This window comes from Rhizopus microsporus (genome assembly GCF_002708625.1).
Source record: "Rhizopus microsporus ATCC 52813 unplaced genomic scaffold scaffold_4, whole genome shotgun sequence".
Taxonomy (NCBI): domain Eukaryota; kingdom Fungi; phylum Mucoromycota; class Mucoromycetes; order Mucorales; family Rhizopodaceae; genus Rhizopus; species Rhizopus microsporus.
Window position 1 is genome coordinate 263,353 of NW_019671919.1, and position 17,079 is coordinate 280,431.

The following is a 17,079-nucleotide window of genomic DNA, read 5'->3' on the forward strand; positions in this document are numbered from 1 at the left end:
GCACGTATTTTATTTTTAACCTTTGCGTAAATACTTTTTTTAATATGCGCCAATTATTTTTTTCATACACGTCATAGTTTTATCCTCTTATAAAACAGTAAAAGAGCTACCTACTTCATTGATATCGTTTACTATAGCCAATGTTGACATTTACTTGAAAGTAGAAGAAAATGGGCTCGTCATTTCTGGTATGAAGCGTTTAGAGTTACTTGAATGTCGAGTTATGAACGATTTGTCTGACCATTTATACAACCAGCTTCTACAGCTAAAAAAATTTGCTCTACATACCGATCAAATATCATCTGATCCTAGATTACATTATGCACATCTATCTTTTATTAATATTGATACACTTCGAAGAACGCTGTTTACGACTGAAGAGGTACACAATCCTATAAGAGAATCATGCTACAATTCTCTCATAATGTCTTGTATTCACTCTAAATAATCATTTCTTTCGAGCATATTGAAACAAGAAGCCCGCCTCAAATTATTGAGAAGTAGTAAAGCATTTACTTGTTTAAAATAGGGTTTGAATATATAAATGTATTTCTTTTATTAAAATAATTTTATTGAAGGTTATGTATGATGTTGATGCTATATATAGAAGGTTGCAAATTTACATATTATATTAATATAGTATTCATGGAGTAAAAAGGTTTGTACAATTTTACGTTGAAGGTTGGAATATCGTTTATTTCTCTTAAAAAACTTTGAAGTTTGCTATAGAAGATGATACATTGGATGGTCACGTATATTGAAAAGGCCTGCAATATTCTCATTCATTTACGAATGCGAGGGTTGGTTGAAACAAGTGGATATAATCATAATAGATATAGGGCTTTAAAATGTCTGCTTCTTCAGCTAAGCTTGACATAATTAAAGGCTAGCGACGATGTGTTAAAATAATTATAATTAGCCGTACATTTCTTACCCTATATAAATTGAGCACTTTACCTTGAAACTTAATAGATTTTCAATAGTTTCTTCGATACTGGTATATGATGCAGGCGAGCTGGGGAGTTTTAAGATGTCAATTTTATAAAGCTGATAAGGTGGGGTGCCTTCAACGTCGAATGCCATAAGATATAACTCAATATCGAATCCGTTGAATACCATACCAAAAGTCACAAATTCCTTTTGGTCTTTGCTCTTCATGATTCGGCCATGCAGTTGTCTTTTAAGTGTTTCTGCTGTTCGGACCCGATCCTCATTGACCAACTGGGGGGTGGTACCGGGAGGCTTGATCTCCCCACAACCAACTTCTTGGTCGTTTGCAAGTAAGATGAAATCCGTTCGGACCCCTTTCGAGGCTGTGCTGGTAGGTAGCATTGAGGATTTTTCCCTTTAATAGTATTAAATATAATTTCGTCAACTTTATCCTCTCACGTAGTTTGTTAATGTTCAAAAATGCTTACTGACCATCTACAAGATAATACACCATTCGCAGGGAAGAGATATTTGAATAAAGGTGATACGTTATCTATTGTGAACCCAATTTCACTCTTTTTGTGTGGACTCTGTTTTTCATTTATGATCCTGTCTGTCATATTACAAAGAAAGGTGTTAAGGTGCAGCTGACCGGGTGTAGATGCAACGGGTGGATAGTATAACCGGCTCTTTTTTACTTCCTAAATCAATAAACACCTAAGATTAGCGAAGATATATAATATTTAAGAATCCCTGGTTTTACTGTACCATACGCCACTCCTTTATTCTACTATATTCCTGATCATCCAATGGGGTGGGTGTAAATTCATATATTTCAGGTAAAATGATATTTTCATTAATCGCAGAAATCGCCCTGTTTAAAAAAGTGAATAAATATAGTCAGTTAACGCATTCATGAAAATTTACAATCTCTCAGACAAGGAGCTACTACAATCATAAGTATACTCTTCTTGTGTATTTGATTCATTCATGTTGACCTCCTTCATTGTCATAATGTATTTTCTGGTTGTCAATACTTCAGCATAATAATTAGAAACTTCAGTTTGGTACGTGTGGTCTGTCTCGTCCGTAAGGAACGAATCATGTTCTTCCACTTCAACCTCCGCCGCGCGTGAGGGAGAACCTGGCTGAGGAGAATCCACACCAATATAGTCATCATCGTCTGGACCGTTATCGCCACCACTGTGATCCTCTTCCTCATCATCTATATACGGAATAATATAGTTCAATTAATGCTTAATTGCAGATAATTTTTATATTTAACTTACTATGTCTTCTTCTTTTGATCGTGTGAATATGCACGTTGATATTGTCATTAGTGGATCCTCGCAGTACAACATTCTTATAGTTGATATATTGGTTCACCACTGCATTATTTTCTTTATTTTTTTTATCGCTCTGCATAAAGGAAAGTAAATTAATACTCCATGTTAGCTTATAATATTCATTTAGTATTACTTCTGGGTTTAATAATGCGTCCAAATAGTCTTTCATTTCGCTACTGATATAAGAAAGATTCACGATATTCTGGATTGCCTCTTCATAATTTGCTCTGATTTTTTTATTGCGCGGTAGATGAACTGCTTGCGCTGTTTTGTATTTTTTGAAGGATTCAAAGTCCCATAAGCGAGGTGGATTGCTGTTGAAGTACTCGAAATGAGGTTTGCTGGGGAGCTTGATCTTTTCATTTAGATCTACCATTTACAAAAATAAATAATAAAGATGTACAAAGGATGTCTTTTTTTTTTTGTTTTATTTTAAAAATCAAAATGGTCACATATTAAGGTATTGTATTGTAGAGTTATGCATTCATGAATTAAGAGAACGGAAACTTGAGGGATGACATGCCTATTTAAAGACACAAATACAACACGGAGAGGAAATGATCACTTAATCTTCCAGGTCAGAGGGGCGACTCAATGTGCTTGAAGTTACTGAGATCGCTGCTGATGTGATTTTGGATGGAGTAAAAAGAGTGTTGCCAAAATATAATCTCCAATAGGCCAACAAAATTTGCCAGTGTGTCGTGTATAGAATGGTAAGAAATCGAGACAGATTACCATCCCGAAGAGGAGGAAAATTTTGTAATAGTAAGGAAAGGTAGAGATGTTCCGATTCAAAGTATATGCAGAGATAATAATAAGACAGAACTTCTACCCAGATTGAGTATTTGATGGGACAGTATATGATAAAATGCAATAAATATCAAATGGAGCTTGATAACGAGGCCAATTGTGTTAAGAAGTCTCTTGGTTTGGTATAAATATTAGCAAATAGGAAGTTTGCGATTGATATTGCTGTAGAGTTTGGTAGTACTTGTTGCAAGATGTCAACTGCGCCAAGCAAAATTTCCAGATGCGACGAGTAAATTTCCCAAATGCGACAAGTAAAAATCCAAAACACGGTAGGCTAAATTTAGAAACGCGACAAGTGAAATTTAGTAGTTACTATAGCTATTATTATAAGTTACTCTTATCAGATGCGATAGAGGAATGTAAAATAGAATGTATGCTCTACTGTAAGATTATACTCGAGTTATTATAATGATTATCTCATCAAACACATCACCATCCCAGCGTTGTAGATGACTGACCCACCATTCCGGATCCAGGCACGCAGGAGGAGTCAGAGTGACTGTTGATGATCATGGCTTCTCTTGATGTAGTAATTGGTCCTTCAGAGCCAGTAAGTTGCGAGCCTTGAGTATTGCAGGAAAAACGGCGGGTGTTACTGCTTGAGCTTTGCCGATAAAGGCTGCCAGAGTCTTGACTGCGCAAGTCCCCCGATTTAGAAGACGCTGCGCTTCGCTGCGTGTGCATCTGCACTTGGAAGTAGGTACCGACAGCGTCATATTCTTTGTGTTAACGGCGAAGCCCAGGCGATCGAGTATCTGCGTAGGAATAAGGCGAGATTTCGATTCTTTGATTAGAAACTCCAGTTCTCTCAATTTGGAGAGTAGTTGTGTGTGTTGTACTGTACGGCCTTTGGTCTTGATGATTACAATGAGGTCGTCCAGGTACGCTGAAATACGAATCCCTTTTCTGCGAGCCCAACGAAGAAGAGGGCGAAGCATCTTTGTAATCACCAGGGGACTGAGCGCAAGGCCGAATGGAAGTGTCTTGAAGCGAAAAATCCGATTCTCCCACTGGAATTGCAGGTATTTTCTGGATGCTTGATGAATGAGAATATTGCGAAAGACGTCTTGAAGGTCTATAGAAGTAAGAAAATCTTGCGGTTGAATTGCCGTAGTAAACGATAAAGCCAACCAATAGTACAACAGAAAATAAGAATATAAATTGATAACTTTTATACCATTCCCAGAAAGAGATGTCGCGTTGTCTTGTCGCTTTTTTGTATAAATAGTATTATAAAAATTGCAAAAATGCGACTTTATTCTCTGAAAAGGCTGTATTTAATAAAAGACATGAGCGTTTTTATATGTTTTAAGGATTCGGCAGTGTTCTTTAAAAAGAAGATATAGAGCCACTACCTACAAGCGGGATTCTACCAGAGAGGGCTTTGAGAGTTGCACCAAGAACTTGGTTCCACGAACGGCGTTCATCCCAAAAGGGAAGGAGTGAGATCTCAAACGATTCTTGGGCTTCAGGGTCTTCAGGGTCAAGGTTTTCAAGTGCAGGCCGTGCTGCTTGGCTCAGGCCGGAACTGTCGGAGGAAATTGCGCTTTTTAGGCACGACATCACTCCCTTCTAAGATTGCTGATCGCCTCTAATCAACACGAGCAGAACCAGCAGAAGGGGTCACACGGACAGTAGGAGCCGACAAAGATGTATCAGAGGTAGCCAAAGAATCAGTAGTTGGAGCAGAATGGCCTACACCAGCGCGACAAACAGCATGAGATACAGTGGGATTGTACCAAAGGGTATTAATATATTCAACCTTAACTTCTTTTAAACGATCGATGTGTACATAAGATAGGTAGGGTTCACCACCAACGGAAACAAGTTTATAGATGTTAGTGACATCATTCTTGGCAGCCACTGTGAAAGGGCCCATCCAGCTGTACTCCAGTCCAGACATGGTCACCCACTTCGAAATTCAGTTTCTTGATTACCGCATTCCACTTGCGCTTGTCACCTTTGAAAACAGCTTCCATACGTTTTTGAGCAGCAGCACGTACTTGACCTAGCAATTCCCGCTCACGAGCGGTAAACTCTGCAATTGTGCGAGGATCTTGAGCAAGTCTTGTCGCTAAATAAGGGCGCAACTCATCCCCAGGCAGACGAGGTTCACAACAATACATCAGATAGAGGGGAGAAAAGCCAGCAGACCTGTGTTTTCGAATTCTTGCAGCAAAGAGGATGAAAAGCAGGCGTCATCTTGTGAGTAATATTGATCGGTTTGCTGTAGTTAGCCACTAACTTGGATAAGAAGCTCGCACCGCGGTCGGTATAAAACTCGTTAGGATAGTCAAATCGCATTACGATTTCTTCATACAAAAAGTCTGCAACCGCCTCTGCAGTAGCCTCCGGTACAGCACAAGCAATTGACCAGTTTGTCATGTAATCAACAGCCGTAAGCAACCACCTGTTGCCGTTCTGAGTAGTTGACAGCTCACCCACGAAGTCTACATGCACCAGAAAATAGGCTAAATAGTGTAAGTACGAATTTATCATAAGTGGTCTTTTTTGATTTCTTTTTTTTCTATTTCTTGAAAAGAAACAAAACAGGTCGGTAACTTTATAAAGTCATGCTTAGCGTGGCACCGCACATTCAAATGTTTTGTTGAAAGACATCATAGGTAATGGGTAGAGGCAGCGCCCGTAGAATTAGTCTATCTTTTGGTGTATTTTCTGATGCATGTAGTGTTTCCCCACAAAAAATAGTGATTCAATGGACAAACTTCTTCAGTATGCCTTGGATTGTGAACACTTTTTCAATTCGCAGGAAAGAAAATTTAGTAACCAGCGCAGGGAAATCACTCTCATTGAAGATACACTTGATGTCAGCGATCTTTCAATACCAAGCTACCAAACTAGAATTGTATGCATGGATAATGAAACTTGTGGAAAACTTTATGTCAAAATTAACTGGTAGGATGAGTTGGAATAATTGTTATAAGCAAGGAAGAGAAAATAGTTTTTTCATGAATTACAATAACTGGAAGTCATTAAAAGCAGCATATAATAGTAGAAGCAGCAGAATTCAAAAAAGAAATAGAGCTGTAATGGTAGAATGAGTCAACTGCTATTTCTTTTACTATTTAGACCAGAGGACAAACACAAGAGAGAATAATATATATGCTTTTTGCCGAATGGGCCATTTCACATAATGTCCCTCTCACAACCTTTACCGAAACACACCTCACTAATTTCTTAGAAGAAATGTTTGAAGCTCGAGGCTACCATCACTTCACCATTTGCCTCTTCCGCTCTTCTGTAACGTACCTCCATTAGAATCCGGCATCTCTACTAGCAAGCGAAATGGTGAATGCTCTTATCAAGTCGCTCAAAACTCAGGCACCACCCAAACAAATTCATCGACCGGCTATCAACCTTCGGTCGACCCTCCTGGAACTACGCCGAATTGACATAGACAGCCCTTCCACTCCTATTGTTCACCTCCAAAAGAAGCTCTCTTTTCTCCTTGGTATGACTGCCTTTTTACATCCTTCTGAGTTCCACAGGACTGACTTTTCTACTGCTGCTATCAAAACGGACTCCGGTCGACATTTTCTCTTCCTTCAAGTTATTGCACCAAAAGAAAAACATGGAGGCCAGCGCATCGTCAAGCCTTTTCAGGTGTACAGTCATTACGTCCGTGAGTTATGTCCCGTGGCCACGTTCAAGTCCTTACAGTATCGTCTGTACCTTTTGGTACCTCCTCCCAGGGTCTCTTCTTTCTTTGTTAACACCAACGACACGACGCAGATGGTGACCATCACCATCAATACCTGGTTACGCCGCTTGCTGCGATTTTCTTCCGATGAACCACGTATTAATTTACGGTCTTTATCCTCCTCAGCTGCGCTCCATGCTGATGTAGATATCAACGACATAATCACTCTGGGTAATTGGTCCTTCTCAGCCGTTTTTGAGCAACACTATCGCCGTGAGCAGCTGTCCCTCGTAGACTTCACCAGCTCAGTTCTACCAGTTCCTGCCGATGACAACGTATTTCATGATGCTGAGTCTAGTTTCGACTAAATCTATCTCTGAAGAAGCATATATGTTATTTTTCTTTGTATTTATTCGACGGCCTCAGGTAATTCTAGAGAGAATACCTTTGACCTTGAATGATTTTTTTTTCTTGCAACATCGTTTTGACAAAAGGTATATGTGTATCATGAGCAAATCCATCTTAGAAATCATCATTCAACAGCTGACTACAATAACATCTAATGAGTGTTTCTTTTTTTTGAAAGAGAAATATTACTCAATCGTGGATAACATGATTGATGACACCAAATATAGATCAGGCGCATTATATTGTCTTTCTGTAGTGTGAGCGGATATAATACATTTATTGTAAGAATCGAGAGAAAGAAAGAAGCAGTGTTATTTGCTTTCATCCAGGTATAAAACAGTACCAAAGACATAATCCCATAGTTTAGAAGTAATTCCAAATCCACTATCAAAATTCTTGTAGTGGTGGGCAATATGATACCTTTTAAGTTCTCTAAAGTAAATCTTGAGTACTTTGGCATGATGAAGGTAATAATGGATCATGTCGTAACAGACATAGCCAAAGAAGGCACCTGCCACAAATGAGTATGCAAGAGGAGGATGAAATAGTCCATGAGCAAGCTGAAAGACAGGTATACTCAGGATTATTGTCAATATAGGAGGCATCACTAAGCGTAGCCTAGGATAAGCGTGTCAGTCAGAGTTTTGTTTATAACTTTTTAGAAAATACCTGTCCATAGGCATATGATGGTGTATACCATGCAAGGTGAAATGAACCAATAGGGCGATTGGATGATCCGGTAAAAGTTTATCCAGATGAAATAGAAATCTATGCAAGACGTACTCTAACAAAGTCCAAAATAAGATGCCGATAGAGAAACCTTGAGAGGTAACTTGAACTGAGCTATATGCACAGTTTAGGGATTTCCATAGCTGAAAGGCGACAAATGGTAACCATAGCACTGGAACAATAAACCAGTTTGTTTTAGACAGCATATCCAAATAGGGATTATCAAAATAAGGTACAGTATAAGGTGTGTATCTTGGTCGATGTACTTGCTCAAGGTAATATTCTTTTGAATAGGTTGCGTTCCATAGCTGTGAAAATAAAGGCTTACGAAGATCTAAAAACTCCTGATCCCTCTGAGATCCTATTTTATTCGCATTGACTGCTTGCTTGATGACATTTCGTTCTTGGACATGGTCATCTTTAACAACTTCTCCAATATAATATTCCGTAAGCACATCATAAGCTGCGTCTGAATGAGTATGATAGACACTATCCTTCATAATGGAAGTGATGTCTTTGCCAGCAAATTCCAATATATATTCGCTTCCCCCTGGATGATCTTGCAAGAATGAAGTGACATCGTAAACCTTGTTATTGACAATAACCCAGCAAGAATCACTTGTAGAATGTTTTTTAACTTCGTCTCTTTTAAAAGTTATGCTCATTGATCAAGGAAAGAAGGGGAGAGGCTTAAAAAACAATGAACTGACCTTTATTGCTCTTTTAATGACCGTCAAGGAAAATAAAGTTTAAGTGAGGCTGAATATGTACTCTATGCTACTCTATTTCACCCTCAATATGTCAGATAATCTCTATACATGTAATATTTAATACAACTGTCAATATTCCCTTTACAGTTTATAGAAGGGGAAAGGGGCAAATCTACATGCGTTTCCTTTTATGGAAATCAAAGCAATTTCACACAGGCTAAAAAGTACTCAATAGTCTAAACAGATCATTTTACCAAAACTATATAGGAAGCAAAGTAGTCTGCTATTATAAACTATGACTATTTTCTGTTCTTAACAATGGTTGCTTTATGCAAGAGTGGACGATTTGCAATTTTACGTTGCACAGTCTCTAAAAGCCTTGAGGCATGTAGATCTTCTTTACAGAATAGATTGAAGTCTCTATAGTAGCTTCTTAATAGTGCTTTTGACAAGATCTAAAAAACAATTTATCAAACAGATCTCCTAAGAGCCCTGTAAAGATAGTCGCTGTAAAAGAACAAATCTCATTGTCATATATTTAATCTCAGCAGACGGTAAAAATAAGGTGCCTGGCAATTTAAATGGTTTTTGACCTGTCAAACATGCTTCGAACAGTAATTCGAATAGGCAAAATCAATCAACTTTCTAAAAGCACTTATGCTGGCACATACGCTGTATATAATAGAGGGCTACATTCTACAAAGACAACATCAGGTATACATGTATTTCTTTCTCTCTCTTATAATCTCACCAAGAAAGAATAATAGATAACTTTATAATCACTAATGAAGAAACCATCGTGGACGGTAAAAGACTCGTTCGTGATGACTGGACCAATGTCACACCGACTGTACTTTCGAAAATTCATAGAAAGTTACACTTACAACCACAGAATCCTATTTCAATCATTCGTCAATTGATTGAAGCCAACTTTAAAGATTTCAAAACGTTCAACGATATAAGTCCTATTGTGACGACCAAACAAAACTTTGATGATTTGTATATCCCTCAGGATCATCCTAGTCGAAGCAAGTCAGACAACTACTATTTCAACAAGGATACCGTGCTTCGAGCTCATACATCAGCACATCAGCTTGACGGTTTAGCTTCGGGAGAGAGTAAATTCTTGATTAGTGGTGATGTCTATCGTCGAGACGAGATTGATTCATCTCACTATCCTGTATTTCATCAGATTGAAGGATTTTTTTATGTGGATAACGATGTCAAAAAGCTAACGAATGAACTTGCACTTATTCAGAGTAAAGAGACACCCAACATTGAATTAGTGGATGATACAATCATCAAGCCAGAGAACCCAATTCAGGAATGCCATCGTTCGGAATCAGTGGATTTGATATCTGCTCACTTAAAACACTCAATCAATTCAATGATACGTAATTTATTTGCTGATGAGCCTGACTTGAAGGTCAGATGGATTGATGCTTACTTTCCATTCACAAGCCCCAGTTGGGAAGTAGAGATCTTGTATAAAGGAGAATGGTTAGAAGTACTTGGTTGTGGTGTTGTAAATCAAAAGATCATGAATCAAGCAGGATTGAATGATAAGATAGGGTGGGCATTTGGTATGGGTCTAGAAAGATTGGCCATGGTACTGTTTGGTATACCAGACATTCGATTGTTTTGGTCAGAGGATAGTCGATTCATTGAACAGTTTACTCCTGGAAAGATTAATAAGTTTGTGCCATTCTCCAAATATCCACCATGTATAAAAGATATATCATTTTGGTTGCCTGAAGGACAATGGAATGAGAATGACTTTTGTGAGTTAGTAAGAGGCATTGCTGGTGATATTGTTGAAAATGTGTGCTTGGTAAGTTTTATTTATTATGGCAATATTCAGTCATTGACCTTCTTGTAGATTGATGACTTTGTTCATCCCAAGACTAAAAGACGCAGTTTATGCTATCGTATCAATTATAGATCCATGGACAGGTAAAAGCCTTATACTTGTTGAATACTTATTCACTCTCTTTATTATAGAAATGTAACAAATGAAGAGATTAATGAAATACAAGAGAGAGTACGTCAAGTTGTCCAAAAGGAATGCAGAGTTGAACTGAGATAAAAAAAAAAAAGACCCGTCTGACAAAAAAAAAAAAAAAAAAAAAAAAAAAACACGCTTTTACAATGTCCACCATGGTGTCCTAATGACGCGATACGGAATTTAATTGGCTCAAAGTTTTATTTAAAGCAATAGGAATGACCTTTGACCTCCCTTTTCTCTTTCTTTTCTCTTTTCTTTCCTTTTGATTCAATCATTAAGCAGATGGATTTACAGTTTGACTTTCTATCACCTTCAACAAAGTAATATAAAGATATATAAATAACATCAGATTAAATATTCATACAAAAGCATATAAAATTGCTCTCTCTTTTTATTTATTTATTTATAAAATAGCGATTTCAATATACCTTCAACCATATTGTCACCACTTGAAAACAAATCAGATCCATACTTGACAAATAATGATATAATGAATGCATCAAATGATATCATGGAAAAGAAAAGATACTCATTATCATCAACCCCCTTAAAAAATGACTTTTACGCCATTCACCATCCACATCACACTCCAAATGATAAAGAAAACTTGCCACTACATGACAATCACAAGAATCTAAAAAGACAATCTCCAGAAATAGAAGCTGCTTCACCTTGTACATTAACAGCTGAGCGATTAAAACGTATGAAACTACAATCTGCGAAGACACCTCCGAATAATCAACAAGAAGAACAACATCAACTATTCAGTACTTGCAAGGGATTGTGGCCAAGTTCGCCATCACTGGGAGACCTTAGTCACGATAATATTACTGCGCTTAGCAATCTTTTAAAAGTTCGTCTCATACAAGGAAAATTCAAAATGATGACCAATATGAACCCAAACGACGAACTCTATACCCTATTTGCACAAGATCGAGTGTTGCCTAACAAACTAAGATACTCGTATAGAATATCATTATCACCCAAACGAACAAAATCAGTTCTCTCAGTCATAGGCAATGGAAGAAACCTGTCAACAGGAAAGAACAATCAAGTATATCAGTCACTCGCCAAGGATCTCAGCGTACCATCATTACCATCTATCACAGGAAATGATCTACTCGTTTCCCCTACGAGGCCACAGCAACAAGTGCAACAACAGCAACCATCTAAAAAGAAAAACAAAACACCTAAGTCAATACAGAAGCTTAACCGTACACCTGTAAAGTCACCATATGCCATGGCAAACTCACCACGTACACCGGCAAAGACACCTAATACCCCCAGAAAAAGAACAATCTTGGACGCTCCTACGGTCATCACACCTGATGGTAAAAAAAATAACCAAAACCAAAATCAAAACAAAAAAGCTAATATCTTTTTAGGTAAACGATACTTTCTCTGTGAACCATGTAATAAAAAATACAAGAATCGAAATGGCCTCACGTATCATTTGGAAAGGTGTAAAAATAATGGTCCATATACTAAAGAGGAGGATGAACTGCAGAGTCAGCAGAGCCAACAGAGTCAAAGCACAGTAAATACAAATATATCACAACAAAACGATACCTCAGCGACACCTATGCAGGATGTGGCAGTAACCACACCTTTGAATGACATAATGACTACGCCATTGAACGAAAATACACCAATTGCTCCTCTGTTTGAAGAAAATAAGGATGAGCCGTTACTAGAAGAATTTGATTTATTTGATAGTATTAATAGCTCGTTTGACGAAGACATGCTTAGCAGCTTACAGAATTCAAACTTGGGATTTAGTCCACCTGTAGATGAATTGTACAATTTTTTTTGATATAGCTCTTTATTGGAATAAAGTTTCTTCGTGCTTTCTCTTTGTTTTAACCGTTCCCGGCTTGGTTTGTGCGTCCGGATGTATGGCTAACTCATGAGGTACTCTTGAAATGCTTGACTTGGCAAGCATCTGACGAAGATCATACATAACTTCAGAGTCCCTACTTGATAAAAAGGTAATGGCAACACCAGATTTACCAGCACGACCCGTACGACCGATACGATGGGTGTAATCTATAGTAACATTAGAATAAATACACATACAGAAACGGAACGTTCATACCTTCAATGTTCTTGGCCATGTCATAGTTGACAACAAGTGAAAGATTCTTAATATCAATACCACGACCAGCAACATCGGTAGCAACTAATACGTTTGCTTTACCACTCTTAACCTGAGCTAGTGCATGTTCTCTGCATTGCGAGTTAATATACTAAAGTAATTGCTTTTTCTTTTTCTTTTCTTTACCTTTGTTCCTGTGATTTGCCGCCATGCAAAGTAACCGCAAAGTGTCCTTGCTTTTTCAATACATTTGCAACCGTATCCACACCCTTTTTGGAGTTGAGGAAAACGATAATAGGAGCTGCAAACTTGCCAGAGTTGATAATTTCCAAAAGACGAGAGCTACAAAAAGAAACAAACGATTAGTTTACAATAAAGAAAGATACAAACAACATACGTCTTTTTGGCATCGTCATTAATCATTTCAACACGCTGTTCTACAGTTTCGACTGCTTGGCCAACCACACCAATTGTGACCACAGCTTCTCTTCTCAAGTATTTTCTAGCCAAACGCTCTACCGCAGCAGGCATAGTAGCGGAAAACATAGTAGTTTGTCTATACTTGCGTCCTTGAGGAAGATCTACTTGCATGTTATCATCGCCCTCAGGCTTCATGTTGGAGACAGGCAATGCGTCCAAAATAAAGTTGACATCTCCTTCAAAACCCATGTCGATCATACGATCAGCTTCATCCATTACCACATAGGTACATTGATTCAATACTAAAATTCTTCTTTCCAAACAGTCTTTTAAACGGCCTGGCGTAGCAATAACAATTTCTGCACCACTACGCATACTAAATGCTTGCTCTACAATATCATGCTATCCATTACCGTTAGTCTTTGTCCTGATGTGCTTAATATTGATTATGCTTACACCACCAATAATGGATACACAGTTAAATCCCATGGGAGTAGCAAACTTTAATGTTTCCTGCTCAATCTGCTGTGCTAATTCACGAGTGGGTGCCAGAATCAATGCATAAGGACCATCAGACATGTTTTCCTCTGACATTTTTGGTAATTCGGATATATATACAAGAAGTGGAATAACAAAGGATGCAGTTTTACCAGAACCTATAGTCCAACAGTTCAATACATGAATCACACTATTAATATTGTTTTACCTGTCTCTGCAATACCGATGAGATCACGATTTTGTATAGCAATAGGAATGGCTTGTCTCTGAATAGGAGTGGGATCTTTGTATCCAATTTCTTTAATGATCTGCTGTATCTTCTCTGGAAGTCCAGATTCATCCCATGAACGAATAGGATGAGGTATATTACCACCTCTTGTTGTAATATTAAAGTCTTCTTTGAAGATACGCCAGTCTCTTTCTCTCATTTGATCCAAAGGCTTTTCAGTCCAATGACGTTCGTCCCATTTGACCTTGGCTTCCTTTCTAAGGGAAATTTGCTCAAGTTCGCTATAGTAGAATATTAGAACAATAGAAAAAATGGTCAGCAAGAGACACTAACCTAGCTCTATCCATTTCTTCAGTAGTTCTACGCTCTTTCAATAGTCTTTCATAAAATTCAGATTGTTGCTTCTTTTGCTCTTTTTCGTCAATACCGGCAATATGACCGCGACCAAACATTTGAGCATTGTGCTTATTGGCATATAAGGGGTTAAAATCATAGGATGTATCTTCTCCTGCATCCCAATCAAACACAAACTTTTTCTCATTCATCCTACGAATCTTTCTCTTTTTGCGTTCACCACCAAAATAGCGTTCCTAACAACATGTGTTATTTAAATTCACTCATACCTATTTTTCTTGTTTATTTTACTCTTATCGCTTGCTTTTCTTTTTCGGTAAGATCTGCATCATTGTCATTTTCCTCTTCTCGTCTTTTATTATCGGGTCTACGTTGGCTCAGTCTCCTATACTCATCTTCTGCTGCATGATCAAAGTTTTCTCTTGCTCTGCGCTCCTCTTCCTGTTTTCTTCGTTTCTCTTCAACTTCTTTTTGACGCTTTTCCAAAGCAAGTTTCGCTCTTTCTTCCTTGGTCAAAAATTTAGGCTATACTATATTGTTTAGTGTTTTCTTTTTTTTTTTATGCAATCCACAAAACTACCTTTTCTGTTTCTTTTTGTTCCTGCTCTTTTTTCTTTAGCAATTCTTCGATTGAAATGGGCGTTTTCTTTTTGACAGGTTCAGGTGAATTCATCTTGATATCTTCTTCCTGTGGTTCTTCCTTTTTACGTTGCTCATGACGTGGCCTATTGTCACCGTTGGTATCGCGGCGATTATCGTCTCTTTGTCTTGTATCATCCCGATCTGATCTTCTCGATCTACTGTCTCTGTCTCTACTACTTCTGTAGTCGCTTCTACTGTATCTATCTGAATCATTTCTTCTTGAAGGTGATCGGTCTCGATTGTACGAACTTGACATTGAACTAATAAGCAAAGCAAAGAAAAAGCGAGAAAAAGAAAATCGTAGCACGCAAAAGACGAAAAGCCTAAATATGCAGGAATAAATGTAAGTCACATAATTTTACAAATTTAAAAATACTATTACCCTTCACAAGGAACAACCTATAAGAAAGACCAAATTAGAATATCGAATGAAGCTTAAAAATGAATCTTATTATCGCATGAGCACACCGTGATCGGCAAGTGACCTCTTGCAGGAACGAAGGACCATGAAAGCTTGTTGAGGGTATCAGTGTTGAATTGACTGATTTAAGGTTGGGCAGATGGTGGAAGAGGAGAGCCTATCAAACACCGAATCAAACCAGGCAAACCGATTGCCAGCGAAGACAGCGCATCTTGGGACTTGGCTGATTTCCCAGACTTTACAGCCACACATTTTGGATTCACGCACATTAATGCGCCCTTGATTTCTTGTGACACTCGTTTATTCTTTGTCAACATAGCTTTTGGATGGCAAGACTTCTGATAGCAATATATACATGTTTGTGATGCCATATGTTCATTTGTAATGCACACATTGACATGCTTGCCGTGCAGCTACTCCTTTCACCTACCTCCGTATCTGTGAAACCCTTTGATACGTGATCCGACACCAGTGCCACGATCCCCAATGAACATAAGCAGCTGCTTTTTATCAGCACCAGTGTTAGCTTTGGCCAAGAACTTTCGCTTTTGTGCTGTTCTCTTGCCCAAGTACTTTTTTTTCTAAATCTCGAAGCTTCATAACCTGTTGGCTCTGTTTGAACTGCTAAAACTTCTCAGCTTTTTCGAGCAATCCTCATGAACACGATAATTCTGCTGAAATTCTTCAACATTGTTGCTAGCGGAGAAGGATACTTTCTCTAACTTGGCTTCTAAAGTATAAACATCTTTTTCCTGAGATGGCTTTTTCTTTAACTACTCTAGATGCTTTCTATTCTTCCTGTGCATACAATTTATATCAATTTCATTCGCATTGATAGTTTTTGACTGTGATATGTCCAAGAAAACTGTTTCTTCTTCTTTTATATCAACGCCAGGTTCTTGCAAGACGTGATAACGATTGTACAGTTGAATATAGAATTGGAAGCGTTGAGAAGTGAAAAGCACGCTTGTCGACAAGGTTACTAATCCATTATCAGTACCGGAGAAAGACAAATCGTTCACATTATCAATCAGGCAATCTGTAGCATTGAAGACACCAGTTGTTTGGGGGTTGATTTTGATTGGATCATCATTTTTGTCTTGTCCACTTCTTTTCACTTGTTCCTGAATCTCCTTATCAAATTGAACAGCCATTCTTTTGCAATATAAGTCCTGTTTTAAGCTTGATATGAGACTGCGGCATTTAATTATCTCTATGCGATACTGATTTCGTTCCTCTTTCAAGCATTTCATACTGTGCCACGTACTTTCCAGTTCATCTCTCGTCAGCAGAATTTTACATCTATCTTTAAGTTGCTCGATCTTAGCACCAAGGGCAACTTCCTGATCAGATTTTTGCAGCTTTTCTAGTGTAGCTTAGACTTTGTTAAGCTCTTACTGTGAATTAATGATTTCGGCTTGTAGAATGGCAAGCCCCTTCTGATGTTGTTCTACGACATTCAGGTCTTGGACTATCTTCTGCATATACGACAGTGATTTCTTCAAAGAAAGGTCAGAATGTTCTTTTGTTGTAGTTCCTAGAATTCTTGCGGTCTTTAACCCTGGTAGAATCTGCATGTTGTGAGCTAATTTATATGAATTGCAGGTATTTGTGATTTCGTTCATATCAAAGATGGAACAGAATAATGTGTCCTTGTTAGATTGAGCATATTCGATCGAACCGATTGCCTTTTAGTTAAAATCCGAGATAAGCAATGCATCCGAACCTGATGTCATCGTTTGATATAAGGATGGTGCATTGACTTGTAAGGCATTCAAGTACGAGAGGTATGGTAGAGAAAAGAGCTGACGAGTAAATTTT

General features: G+C 38.0%; 9 protein-coding genes across 9 annotated transcripts; 3 read left to right on the top strand and 6 right to left on the bottom strand.

The window, feature by feature from the left end:
* Positions 1 to 934: 934 nt before the first annotated feature.
* Positions 935 to 1,332, bottom strand: RHIMIDRAFT_275389 (uncharacterized protein; the record flags this gene model as incomplete). The annotated part of the gene is made up of 1 exon (XM_023612547.1): positions 935 to 1,332. A coding segment is annotated over one exon (398 nt), but the record flags the coding sequence as incomplete, so codon positions are not given.
* A 521-nt stretch (positions 1,333 to 1,853) lies between these two features.
* Positions 1,854 to 2,652, bottom strand: RHIMIDRAFT_303983 (uncharacterized protein; the record flags this gene model as incomplete). Its single annotated transcript, XM_023614434.1, has 2 exons — positions 1,854 to 2,155; positions 2,220 to 2,652. The coding sequence occupies 2 exons, from the start codon at positions 2,650 to 2,652 to the stop codon at positions 1,854 to 1,856; spliced, it is 735 nt and encodes a 244-aa protein (XP_023468239.1).
* A 2,025-nt stretch (positions 2,653 to 4,677) lies between these two features.
* Positions 4,678 to 5,471, bottom strand: RHIMIDRAFT_235308 (uncharacterized protein; the record flags this gene model as incomplete). The annotated part of the gene is made up of 3 exons (XM_023608334.1): positions 4,678 to 4,998; positions 5,024 to 5,255; positions 5,332 to 5,471. The coding sequence occupies 3 exons, from the start codon at positions 5,469 to 5,471 to the stop codon at positions 4,678 to 4,680; spliced, it is 693 nt and encodes a 230-aa protein (XP_023468240.1).
* A 921-nt stretch (positions 5,472 to 6,392) lies between these two features.
* On the top strand, positions 6,393 to 7,190 carry RHIMIDRAFT_303989 (uncharacterized protein; the record flags this gene model as incomplete). Its single annotated transcript, XM_023614435.1, has 1 exon — positions 6,393 to 7,190. The coding sequence occupies one exon, from the start codon at positions 6,393 to 6,395 to the stop codon at positions 7,113 to 7,115; it is 723 nt and encodes a 240-aa protein (XP_023468241.1). The 3' UTR covers positions 7,116 to 7,190.
* A 276-nt stretch (positions 7,191 to 7,466) lies between these two features.
* RHIMIDRAFT_200089 (Inositolphosphorylceramide-B hydroxylase) lies at positions 7,467 to 8,549 on the bottom strand (the record flags this gene model as incomplete). Its single annotated transcript, XM_023606431.1, has 2 exons — positions 7,467 to 7,773; positions 7,825 to 8,549. The coding sequence occupies 2 exons, from the start codon at positions 8,547 to 8,549 to the stop codon at positions 7,467 to 7,469; spliced, it is 1,032 nt and encodes a 343-aa protein (XP_023468242.1).
* Positions 8,550 to 9,137: 588 nt separating this feature from the next.
* On the top strand, positions 9,138 to 10,728 carry RHIMIDRAFT_212946 (phenylalanyl-tRNA synthetase). Its single transcript, XM_023607231.1, has 4 exons — positions 9,138 to 9,308; positions 9,362 to 10,425; positions 10,474 to 10,547; positions 10,596 to 10,728. Exons 1-4 carry the CDS (start codon positions 9,176 to 9,178, stop codon positions 10,678 to 10,680), a joined length of 1,356 nt encoding a protein of 451 aa, XP_023468243.1. The 5' UTR covers positions 9,138 to 9,175; the 3' UTR covers positions 10,681 to 10,728.
* Positions 10,725 to 12,685, top strand: RHIMIDRAFT_102634 (uncharacterized protein). The gene is made up of 3 exons (XM_023605135.1): positions 10,725 to 10,919; positions 11,014 to 11,930; positions 11,985 to 12,685. Exons 1-3 carry the CDS (start codon positions 10,882 to 10,884, stop codon positions 12,410 to 12,412), a joined length of 1,383 nt encoding a protein of 460 aa, XP_023468244.1. The 5' UTR covers positions 10,725 to 10,881; the 3' UTR covers positions 12,413 to 12,685.
* On the bottom strand, positions 12,422 to 14,602 carry RHIMIDRAFT_286968 (P-loop containing nucleoside triphosphate hydrolase protein; the record flags this gene model as incomplete). The annotated part of the gene is made up of 9 exons (XM_023613428.1): positions 12,422 to 12,645; positions 12,695 to 12,825; positions 12,881 to 13,036; positions 13,092 to 13,516; positions 13,571 to 13,770; positions 13,821 to 14,122; positions 14,175 to 14,431; positions 14,487 to 14,518; positions 14,587 to 14,602. 9 exons carry the CDS (start codon positions 14,600 to 14,602, stop codon positions 12,422 to 12,424), a joined length of 1,743 nt encoding a protein of 580 aa, XP_023468245.1.
* Positions 14,603 to 16,031: 1,429 nt separating this feature from the next.
* RHIMIDRAFT_249492 (uncharacterized protein) lies at positions 16,032 to 16,412 on the bottom strand (the record flags this gene model as incomplete). Its single annotated transcript, XM_023610627.1, has 1 exon — positions 16,032 to 16,412. The coding sequence occupies one exon, from the start codon at positions 16,410 to 16,412 to the stop codon at positions 16,032 to 16,034; it is 381 nt and encodes a 126-aa protein (XP_023468246.1).
* Positions 16,413 to 17,079: the final 667 nt, after the last annotated feature.

Bases quoted from the DNA above. Each gene is read 5' to 3' on its own strand.
- RHIMIDRAFT_212946 (XM_023607231.1), top strand. From the start codon at position 9,176: ATGGTTTTTGACCTGTCAAACATGCTTCGAACAGTAATTCGAATAGGC. The intron at 10,426-10,473 runs GTAAGTTTTATT...ACCTTCTTGTAG, and splicing joins TTGTTGAAAATGTGTGCTTG to ATTGATGACTTTGTTCATCC. The intron at 10,548-10,595 runs GTAAAAGCCTTA...TCTTTATTATAG, and splicing joins AATTATAGATCCATGGACAG to AAATGTAACAAATGAAGAGA.
- RHIMIDRAFT_102634 (XM_023605135.1), top strand. From the start codon at position 10,882: ATGGATTTACAGTTTGACTTTCTATCACCTTCAACAAA. The intron at 10,920-11,013 runs GTAATATAAAGA...TTTATAAAATAG, and splicing joins TTTCTATCACCTTCAACAAA to CGATTTCAATATACCTTCAA. The intron at 11,931-11,984 runs GTAAAAAAAATA...ATATCTTTTTAG, and splicing joins TACGGTCATCACACCTGATG to GTAAACGATACTTTCTCTGT.